This window comes from Perna viridis, chromosome 15 (genome assembly GCF_037379345.1).
Source record: "Perna viridis isolate PV_CMFRI_1.1 ecotype Kerala chromosome 15, ASM3737934v1, whole genome shotgun sequence".
Taxonomy (NCBI): domain Eukaryota; kingdom Metazoa; phylum Mollusca; class Bivalvia; order Mytilida; family Mytilidae; genus Perna; species Perna viridis.
The window spans coordinates 23178051-23189228 of NC_142459.1; the positions used below are offsets into that span (position 1 = coordinate 23178051).

Consider the following 11178-nt stretch of genomic DNA (forward strand, 5'->3'; position numbering starts at 1 on the left):
TATTACGTCAGAAATTTAAAACAGGTTAATTGATACCATGAAATACTGACCAAACTTCGGTGTCATTATTAAATAATAGAAAAGACTATGCCACATTACGGGTAGAAAGACTGTTGGATGAACAGGTGAATAGATTTATATTAAGTAGTTTGTTGTCGACATAAAATCGTTTGGTTTTAGAAATTTTTATAACATAGGTTTGTATGCATTCAGTTGACTCCAATAATTGTGTCAAACAAGACGTTTATGTGCAACTACAAAATGCCACTGAACTGTGTCAATCAATACAAATGTATTTACGGAATTTACTTTTAAACTTCTGCTAGTCAAGCGATTGCGCAACGAAGTATACCCATTAATGCGTTTAACACTATTGTCTGAAATATTATCTCCCTTGATAAAGAATACCAATATCATACGGTAATATTGTCAACATAATTGAAGGGTAAATAAGGACGTCTAATTGACGCAAAGTATATTGTAAGTAGATGTTTATTAATTTAAAGATCTTCTTTATTAATTACTGATAATCATAACAAACTACGTGTAATTGATGTTAATTCCAAATGTTGATATTGATTTTTACTGTTAACTTTCTGTTTACTGACTTAAACTAAATCTACATGTAGCAGGTTATAAGGAAACAAATATTTGATTTACTGCAGGGGATTATGAATTCGTTCTGGGCGTTAAACAATGTTATGTTTTACTGTAAGCCTTTAATAGCTTAACCATTTTTATGAAGATAAAAAGATTTCCCCGAAACAAAAAAAAACAGACCCCCCCCCCCACGAAATGCAAGTGGTTGCTGCCTAATTTGTGTATGCAGTCTTTAATTTTTAGACTAGACATTGTACCAGTACATATAGTATGTATAATAAGTTTTAATTTACACAAAATCAAAAAGGGGTTGCAATCATGCTTGAAGGGGGGAGGGGCTTCATTCATTTCCAACTTTTTTATGTCTTATAAACAAAACTTTTAGAGTTAAAGGGAGCATGCCCGTGGCCTGCCTTCTCCACCTATGAATTATAGACGATAGGTCCAGAAAAGGTGAGGTGTATGTCACTCAGAATTTATACTGCAAATGTTTTAGCTGTTTGTGTGATATCTTCTAGTCAACATTAATATATATTCATCTTTCGTTCCGTAATAAAGCTTCAATATATACATAGATCCTTTTTTCACATTTTTGTAATGTATTTTGATTTCGATTTCACTGCTATGTCTTTTTATTTTTTCCGAGTTACGGGACAAAAGGCGGAAACTGAACCACAAAAATAAAGGAAATACATTATGAACAACAACATCGCTATAAAACTCTGCATCTTTCGTGTACCCCGGACTTGACTTTTTATGAGCAACTCGGCGGGTGTTCTTGAAAAGCAGAGGACGCTTACCCTACCATATCATCTGTTCCATGCTCCCAGTTTTTAGCGGAGTCCGAGTTGCTCATTTACTATCATTACTTTGTATTAATCATTTTGGTTATTCTATTTTCTGTTTTCTTGTGTGTGTCTGTTTTCCATGTCTAGTCTTTTCCCTGAATTACATTCTTTTTTATTTCCGCGACAATCTTGATAACAGTACCTGAACCGATCCGTGCAACAAAAATTGCGATTGGTCATCGATCATCGATCAGTTTCCTGTCAGTCATCGATCCATCAAACCGATCCATTATATCGGTGATCGCACCAGGTGACCACAGAGCGGTCATTGTATTTTACGGTTTGTGTTGCTTTCTCTGTCAATTGTGCACATATTTACATAATGTAATACATTTAAACATTAATTTATACTTTCATTTTATAATTCGTCTATTTCAAATAGATCTTACGTCATTTTACATAACAAAACTGCGATCAGATCGGTCATCGGTCATCGACCCGTCAGCGATCAATTAGTCAACGGTTATCGATTCGTCAAATCGTTTTGCGGATCGGTTCAAGGACTGTACTCTTTGAGTATGGATTTAATATACTGGTAAGGTAAGCGTCCTCTGTTGTTCTAGAAACACTCACATACCTTTTTTCTAGTGATTGATTGATTGATTGTTGGGGTTTAACGCCCAAACAGCAATATTTATGCTATAATCAGGCGATGAATATGAAATGGGTGATAAAATGAACATAAAGTAATGATGAAAAAAGGGATGGGACACAATGATATCAGTGTGGACAAATTTTGATTGTCACTGGAAAAGGGGAGGAATGGGTAAAGTTGGGGAATTTAGCCTCCTGCTCCTATCCAATACCACAGCTGGGTTCTTTAACGTGCTAGAAACGTGACATCTTTCCCAACACGGTGCACCACTATGGTTTGCGGTCAGGTTTTCTGTATTATAGCCTGACACCCCATCATGTTACACGCCAGGGGTACCCCATTCCTCCGCCTCGGGCACACGTCCCATTTGCTGTGTGGACAAAGCGCCCTAGTAACCGGTTAGAGTTCGGAGCACTATTTAGTCGCCTTTTTCGACAAACTTTGCGCTGACACCCGGACCTGCTAGGGGCCTCTTCCACTGTGATAACTGGTTAAATAAGGGTCGATTATTATGGCAAACTAAATAAAACAGATATGAATGATATTTATAAACAGACGTAAAATATTTACTTCAGAAGTCATACTTTACAAGAAATAACGTGTCCTATCAGCCATCAAAAAAGCAAAACAACTTAAATTTGCTACATCGTTTAAAAAGTAAGTACATCGATAAAGTGTTCGCGACTAAGACATTGTTATATTCAGGGACTACTCGCTGTCGTTACACTGTGAGTAATCTCATAAAAATAAATCTTTACATCTTATAAATGAAGTGTAGCTATCTAAATTTATTGCTGTCTTGTTATCTGATTGATCTTTTATCAGGTCCAAAATGTATATTTCAGAATTATGACATCTACAAATTTTTGTTCAGTTTGTGAAAGGCTTAAAAATTCAATCCTGTCCGTCGTTCACTGCGATAAATGTAACGAACAATATTGCAAGGAGTGTGCCGATCGACACGAAGTTATGAATGCGACCAAGAACCATATAACAACATCAATCATTACAGATGCAGGTAATATTTACAATGTGAACAATGTCTGTCTTGGTCATCGTTTCAATCTGGACTATTTTTGTAAAGATCATGACGAAATTGTATGTGTAGAGTGTGTGCGACGGAATCATCAGCAGTGTGGTTCATTATGTAATTTAGATGTCGCTACAGGAAAATTTTACTTGCTAGTTTTGCATAGTTTTGAGAATGCATTGGACGCGATGAGTGAAGCAACAAAGGTTCTCGAAGTTGAATGCTTTAACAACGAACAAAGTTTAGAGATAAACTACCAAAAGCAAAAGAAAATAATTCTTGAGGAACTTAAGGAAATTGAAAAGGTGTCGTTGCAGAATTTGGAAACAAAACTCATTGAAGCTAAGTCAAAAATAAAGAAGAATCGACAATTATTACAACAAAAGAACCAGGAGGTAGTGAAACTTAAAGAAAATATCAACATAATTAAATCTCAGCATCGTTGTAGTTCTACGTTCAGAGTGATAGAGGGCTTACGGCGGCAATTTGAAAGCAGTATCCATAAAATAATATTAGAGACAAATTTTACGTATAATCTGGAATTTATACTTAATTCTAATTTCGTATCCATGATGGAAACAGAGTATTCTCTTGGAGAAAGTAAAATTGACAATACTCCAAGTGAGAACGTTATCAAAATCTTAAGTCAAATCAAACAAATAAAAGTTTCCGACATTACCCTTACTCATCGGGAGACGGTGAATATAAAAACAGAAAGCACTGTGCCTTCCGAAATTGAAAATTGCAAAGTTCTTGATGAAAGGGGAATTTTGATTATGGATAGTGGCACAAATCCACGAGTGTACATTGACACACGTATTCCCAATGAAAGTCCTAAAGAGTTCGATATATCTAAGGGTAACAGTCATCCGTGTGATATCGAAATAATTGGTGATGATCGATTCATTGTATCATATTTTGGTGTGAAATCTTGTCATTTTTTTCCATTGAAAATGGCAATCACATTAATGACAAAACAATGCCCGATTGCTGTTACGGTCTGTCATTCTACAACGGTGAACTGTTCGTCATGTGTGAAGATAAATATATTCACGTTCTATCTACAAAATCATTTGCAATCGTACGAAAAATCCCTTTAGGTCTTGGAGACCATAACGTCTACCGATTTGTAGTTACAAAGCGAAATATTATTTGCCGCCTTGCGTCAGAAAAATCAGTCTATTGCTCTAATAGCAAAAATGATCGTATTTGGACATTCACAGACCCATCCTCTGAAAGCATCAAAGGACTAGCAGTTGATAAACGAAACTTTGTATATGTTGCAGATGCCTCGAAAGGGTTATACGTAATTGAACCCAGTGGCAAGAACTCGAAGTTGCTTCTTAGCGAAAAAGATAGGGCTACCAAACCAGTGGCTGTGTACTATAATAGAAACACGAATCAACTTCTTGTTTGTTTAGATGGGAAGAAAACATTAGCCTTGTACGACATTAAAATCGATTAAAAAATGGAAACGAACACCGTTAAATAATATCTTAAATGTAGTGGTTACATGTAACAACATTACAGGAAAACCCATCTATGGGTGAAACATAAATAGCATTTTTATTCAGCTTGGGCTTTTGTGAAAATCATTCTCACAGCAATACAATTCTATGTATATATTGAACAAAGCAAAATACATTACAAATTAAAGCATGTTTCTCATAAAAGTTTTAATCGTGTTTTGCAGTGTGCTCCAAATTTCATTTCTCGGGCGGTAACTGTTATTTCGGTTTTGCCGAAGTTGAAGGTCACAATGACAATTCGTTTCTCCTCGGACGGATTCGGAATATCTACAACAACTTCTCCAAATTTAGTGCACCCTTCGTCATCTATATACATAGGATTTTCCTTGCTACTGACATACAGAGTTATTGGCATGGCCGTTTGAAATGGGTATAGGGTGAAATATGACCTTTGAACTTCAGATCCGATGACAGCATGTGTATTTTGCTGGATAATAAAATCAAAAACTTCACATTTATTTTCGCCTTGTAGAACTTCTTTTCTGGCGTCGTCATGAATTTGTGGATCAAAGTCAACGTAAATATTTGTTCCGTAAGTGTACTTAAGAACACGACTTGCGACAAATCCTGGGTTATGGCCATACAGAACAGCTCCTTTTAAAACAGAAATTCCGGCTTCTTCTGGGACTATAACTCGTTTTGTGGGAAATGCGTCTTTTAATGCTGCTTGGATAATCTTACATTCAGAAAATCCTCCAACCATTAAGATTACGGTAATTTCTACTGATCCTAGTTTTTCAATAACGTCTTTCATCAATGAAACTATTCTATCACACGTCTTGGTAAATAAAGATTTTATTAATTCTGCATCTAGCCTGATTTTGTCTCCTCTCAAAGTTACTTGTTTCTTAAGAGAGGAAATTTGGACTACTGATTCGAGCAACTTTCCTTTTTGTTTTTTGCAAATATTATTCATTGTTGAGTATGGAATACATAAATTTACTTTTTCGGCACTTGAAATGTCGATTTTCCGTTTCAATGCTTCGAATTCCCTTAGCAAATCTAAATAGGATGACGGATCTTCTTTTTTGAGTTTATTAATGAGCGGAAATCCAAATATTTTATCTATTAAATTGATGAATTCATTATCAACAGATGTTCCTCCGCAGCTGTCACCATGGACACGACACAGTTCATTTATTCGCTCATCATCTCCCTTTTCATGCACTGCAAGGTCTGCAGTTCCACCTACATTTGTATAAAAAAAACACAATGTCAATCATTTATATATAGGTATTTAGTGTCCTTTTTTAAAATGTTTACATTGACGTGGAGGAGATTTATCAGGGCACCTGACTATGAAGTGTAATTCTATTTGAAAGAACTTTGTGCGAGTTTTATGTCATCTTTTAAAAGAAAATCAAGTATTTAGATTAAACTATATAATTAATTGTTATGTCATTATTATATACTGAAACTTTGTAAGTTCTTAAAAAAAGATATTGAGAAACACACTCATCAGCTACTACATTTTTAAGGGAAGTCAATAAAACCAGGAATCAAAGAGATCAAACGGTAATAAAGAACAAGTTAAAATGACTAGACATAGCAATAGACACACACAACAAGTAATGACGATTAGACATACAATAGATACACACAACAAGTAATGACGATTAGACATAGCAATAGACACACACAACAAGTAATGACGATTAGACATAGCAATAGACACACGCAACAAGTAATAACGACAATACATAGAAATAGACACACAACAAAGAAAATGAAATAAGTAATATAAAACGAACACAGAAACAAAAGTTAATGCGCCACCTTGAATCCACTAAAAACTGGGAGTATGGACCAAGGTAAGCGGTCTAATTGTTCTCACTGTTCAGTCCAGTCTAAGCTATTCAACTGTCAAGTATAATTAATAACTAATCGTGACCTTATTGATTTTTGGCGGGGGGTATTTATATTTTGTATCATTCCCTGTTTCTCGGCGTTGTTTTGTGCTTTGTTTTGTTTTTATGCTAAATGCTCTGAAGAGCCTGAATCGCTTACCTGGTTTCGTAAGCAAATTCTTTTTTTTTAAAGCGGCCATGTCTTTCTTGCATAAAAATTCCTTATGCTCATACTTAAGGAACAATCATATCAAATTTCATTGAATTATGTCAAGTAGTTGCTGAAGATAACATTAAAAGGGGGACAAACACGATGTAAAATGACAATAACTCCAACACGGCTAATGCCAATTCACACATGATTGTAACCACTCAAATATCTAATCATGCTGACCCCTTCTACCTGTTTCAGAATTTGGCTAAACCTTTCGGTTTAAGAAATATATAAGAAAAAAATGCGATCTTTTTTTTTCACAGTTCAAATATACCAACAGTTCCCCGTTCAGAATATATGAGAAAAACAGCGATCATTGGTTTTTTTTCACAGTTCAAATATACCAATAGCCCCCACCCCCAAGTCAGAATATGGCTAAATCTAACAGTTTTTTATGAAATATGCTAAAAGAGTAATCAAGGGAACCAAGGTTATAGCGGTAATCAAAAGAATGTAATCCAGGGACAAAGACCAGACATAGAAAACAGACATACACAACAAAGATCAAAAAGTAACTAAAATCATACATACAAAGTAACAAAAGTAAATGAGCAACTCGGACTCCACTAAAAACTGGGAGCATGGACCAGGTGCACCGGTAGGGTAAGCGTCCTCTGCTTTTCTAGAAACACCCGCCGAGTTGCTCATAAAAAGTCAAGTCCGAGGTAGACAAACGAGGGAAGGAAAACTATGACCCGTTGAATAAATCAGTTTTCATGGTGCTGATGGATACACCATAACGATCCACCAGTTCATGATAACGACCATAAACCTTCTGTAGTGATGACTTCAATCTTGTAGCAACATAACCCTGTTCCAGAAGCCTATTTGTTAGAGTTCTAGCGTGATACAAAAAGTCTGCGTAGTTTCGGTAAGCTCTGGCATAACGTATGAGTTGTGATATGAACACTCCATACGCAGGAGCCGAAGGGATGTTGCCACAGATGAAAGGAAAGTTGACAATTCTGAATGAAAAGTCATCACGTTTGTCGTAAAGTTTGGTCAACAGTTTTCCTTTACCATCGATTTCTAAGTGTAGGTCGAGATATGAGGCCGACTTTACAGTGTCTGTAGTATCCTTTATCTCAAGTTCTTTTAGGTAGATGCGATGTATCAAATCCCCAAAATTAGGATTGTTTAAAGATAATACGTCATCTATATAGCGGAAACTGAGATTGCAGGATCTAGCCAAACGATATTCTTTCTTTCTGATCAGATCAGCTATAAAGTCAGCCTAAAACAAAACTACTTGCTAACCCCTAATTTCTATTTCTAACAACGGCGGCTATGTTTTTTGACGGATCAAAAATCCCCACATCAGTTCTGGGCAGAATACCCGAAGGAACGGTCATATTCATATGGTTCGATATCAGAGCAGAAGAGTTTTCAAACTGTTAAGGACGACGATGGACGCCAAGTGATGGCAATGGAGTTCAAGGCAAAAATTTGCTCATTTTATTTTGCAACAAAAAGAGTATTCCAACCCAAGAAACACTCTCCTAGATCCGCCAATGTGTGGTGTATTATCAATAAAAGTACCTCCAAGGTCCACGACTATGTATTTAACTCCAGGTATTGTAATATCTGTCGATGCATCGGAGCCCAGTAGTCTGTCAGTTGGGAGATATTGACAGTAGATTGAGGCCGCTTCCGGTTCTAAGGCAATCACTAGGTTTTTGGGTGGTATGTCTGCCTAGGTGGTGCGAAAGAGAATACATATATGTAGTATTTGGAGTGTGTTGCGTTTTTTTTTTTTTTTTTTTTTTTTTTGTTTTGTTTTTTTTTTTTTTTTCAGGAAGATACTTGATCATAAATTTTTGACTTACGCTCCTGGGTAGAGCTATAATTGTTTGCTGAATTTCCTTAAAACTTTTAAATACTGAAATATTGCTAACTATAAAAACCTGATTAAGTTTGTTTATATCAATTGAAGATGTCATTTTCTGTCATTTTCGATGGCTCAGTTACCAACAGAAGAGCTCTTTGGCTATAGTAAACAGAAATTAATATTCGGTTTTTCATATAAATCATGCTCTTGGGAGATAAAAATTATATAGAATGCAATGTAGATTTCAAAATTAAGGGAGATAACTCTGTAAAAGACACTCAAATACAATGGAATCAATCAGATTTTCTATGTTGATTATCTCCTAAGAGCAGGCAGACTTACATGAATAATTACACATTTCATAATATAGACCCATAAATCAACTTCATATCGAAAATAAAAATATGTAGCCTTTTTTAACAAAGACTACTCCTTAAATAAACCTTTTCAGCACAAGTCCTCATAAACTGCTTAGCTTTATCATCCCATATGGCAGGAACAGTCAAAACCCATCGTATGTCCGTCCACTTCACGTCCGTACCGTCCGCTTTAAGCAGATCCATAAAATGTCCAGTTAGTGCTTTGATGGACATACCAAAAACTTCTGTTGCTGGCAAAACTTTACCAACAATGTCGGAAAGTTTAAGATCCTCTGTTAAGTCCTACAAAAATACCATGAAGTGATGTGTTTTCTGATTGAAAAAAAAAATCATCTCATAGACCCTACAGTTTATGTGACAGTATCTTGGTCATTTGGAAAATAACTCTATATTATAAAAATTGGCAGTGATATTTTTTCTCGATCAGACAGTCAAATAACCTACGAGGATAGGTTGCTAAGGTTTGTATTAAAACATCAAATAACACATAATTACATGATACTTTACACGTTCTTCAGTTAACATAAAAAAACGGGGGGATTTGCAAGTTAACATAGGAAGACAAAAACACATGAGCTTTTCAAAGAATTGAAACTACCATAACATATCCCTTTTTAACGTTTGATGTTTATTTCAGAAGTGTATAAGTGTTATTCCTGGTGTGTTTGGAATGTATGTCTGTAATAAACAAGGTGTTGCACTCTTCGTAGTGTTCAGAATATATCAACTCATCCATTTATGATAAAAAGGAAGTAGATAATCAAGGAACTTTTAAAGAGAGACATGGTACAAGTCGTCATGCAAAAAACAACAGATACCAAATATCTAACATTTCCTCAAATAGAAGCTGAGAAATTTGTACAGATGAGTATAACGAACGGGCTTGCGGGTGGACAAGGTGATCGTAATGTAAGCTCAACTCGAGTCGTGGTGTGAAATTCGGATTCGTGTATGGTTTTGTACTTTAAAACTAAATCTTATCCAGTTTAATCCAGTTTAAAATACCTTACTGTCATACAGCTTCATCTTGAACCTTTCAAAGTAATAATAATTCTTATTTTTATTATCAAGTACGAGTTCTGCATAAGCGTCCTCTGCCTCGTAACCAAAGGCAACCAGTTCTTTTGATTTGTTCAGTAACAGACAGGTCGGCGTCTTTAACGAAAGCAATTGTTTCTTCCCAGAATTCCATGCTTGGTTTGCGTGTATTTTTAGTGGTTCTCGGAGATACTCTGCTCTTGTAGAAAAACCATAACCAGCGTATGTCGTTCCGAAGTCAATTGCAACCACCATTAAATAGTCGGTCATATTTTGTTCCGATGCATGTGAATAACCTGAAACACATGCGTTAGAAATATTTACATTAATAATGAAATACTAAACAGCATAAAAACAAAAGAAAACACTTCTATTTTGTTATCATCGTGTTTAAACACAGTTACATGGAACCATTTATAAATGGAAAGCTCTTTGGTGAATTGTAAGGATGGTAAATGTGCATTGTATGCAGGCGCGGATCCAAGGACTGGCGTACCGTTTTTTACCACAAGTTTCACCCTAAAATATGTTTTGCCTTACTTTGCATTACATTTAATTCAATTAACGCCCCCACCCCTAAACTCAAATCCTGGATCCGCCCCTGGTATGTGTTCATGGTCCTGTTATTAAAATATCTGCGATTATATCATATTTCTTTACAACTTTTTTTAAAAACTTGAGAATGCATTTTTTTAATGAACTCTTTGTCTATGTTCCAGTTTTTATCAAGTTAATTGTGATTTGCTCATGTTTAATTGGTTTTGGTATTATCATTTGATTGATCGCTACATTAATTCCACACGTTGTTAGTACGTATCATACGTGTCTCAACTTAGTTACGTATTGTAACAATAATAAGTATTTGCATTCTTTTGCATGAAAAACAACTTTCTTTTAATTATCTTGTTCATGTATTAATCAACTTAGATGTTTATATAAAACCAAAAAAAAGTGTACAATAATAAGTATATAAAATTGCATTCTTACCGTACTAACATGCTCGTTATAATAATCATGCGATATATGCTTAGTAACTTGTGTGTCTTTGAAACAAAGGTATACCTATCGAATTCCCCTTTTAAATGGAAAAAAATTAGACAGAAATGGTTTTCAAAAGATTTAAATTTTACTGTCTTTTGTAGTTTATATAGATTAAATATTGTTTAAGGAGCGACAACTACAGGTGTGACGGCTGGAATGGTAGGTACGACTAGAGCCGTACCTATCATTTTCCATGGCACGGAATGCCGTATCTGAAATTCTTGTAAA

The 11178-nt window shown here is 35.2% G+C and overlaps 2 protein-coding genes across 6 annotated transcripts; one reads left to right on the forward strand and one right to left on the reverse strand.

Annotated features, from left to right (window-relative positions):
- Positions 1 to 5993, forward strand: LOC148597521 (uncharacterized). Of its 4 annotated transcripts, XM_088563668.1 has the most exons (4): positions 410 to 480; positions 986 to 1053; positions 1588 to 1728; positions 2889 to 5993. In XM_088563668.1, the coding sequence occupies exon 4, from the start codon at positions 2893 to 2895 to the stop codon at positions 4171 to 4173; it is 1281 nt and encodes a 426-aa protein (XP_088419794.1). In that variant the 5' UTR covers positions 410 to 480; positions 986 to 1053; positions 1588 to 1728; positions 2889 to 2892; the 3' UTR covers positions 4174 to 5993. The 4 variants fall into 4 exon arrangements, with proteins under 4 accessions (XP_088419792.1, XP_088419795.1, XP_088419793.1 ...); XM_088563669.1 differs by lacking the exon at positions 986 to 1053 and having other exon boundaries at positions 359 to 480; XM_088563666.1 differs by lacking the exons at positions 410 to 480; positions 986 to 1053; positions 1588 to 1728 and adding an exon at positions 1 to 125.
- Positions 4739 to 11015, reverse strand: LOC148597522 (heat shock 70 kDa protein 12A-like). 2 transcript variants are annotated; one of them, XM_088563664.1, is made up of 5 exons: positions 10897 to 11015; positions 9877 to 10205; positions 8935 to 9153; positions 8203 to 8356; positions 4739 to 5790 (listed from the first exon to the last, which is right to left on the reverse strand). In XM_088563664.1, exons 2-5 carry the CDS (start codon positions 10177 to 10179, stop codon positions 4739 to 4741), a joined length of 1728 nt encoding a protein of 575 aa, XP_088419790.1. In that variant the 5' UTR covers positions 10180 to 10205; positions 10897 to 11015. The 2 variants fall into 2 exon arrangements, with proteins under 2 accessions (XP_088419790.1, XP_088419791.1); XM_088563665.1 differs by lacking the exon at positions 10897 to 11015 and having other exon boundaries at positions 9882 to 10013.
- Between the last annotated feature and the right edge of the window lie 163 nt (positions 11016 to 11178).

Excerpts from the sequence above, each read along its gene's own strand:
- LOC148597522 (XM_088563664.1), bottom strand. The coding sequence starts at position 10,179 with ATGACCGACTATTTAATGGTGGTTGCAATTGACTTCGGAACGACATAC. Across the intron at positions 9,154-9,876 it reads TGAAGCTGTATGACAGTAAG|GACTTAACAGAGGATCTTAA; the intron begins GTATTTTAAACT and ends GTATTTTTGTAG. Across the intron at positions 8,357-8,934 it reads TGAGGACTTGTGCTGAAAAG|GCAGACATACCACCCAAAAA; the intron begins GTTTATTTAAGG and ends CGCACCACCTAG.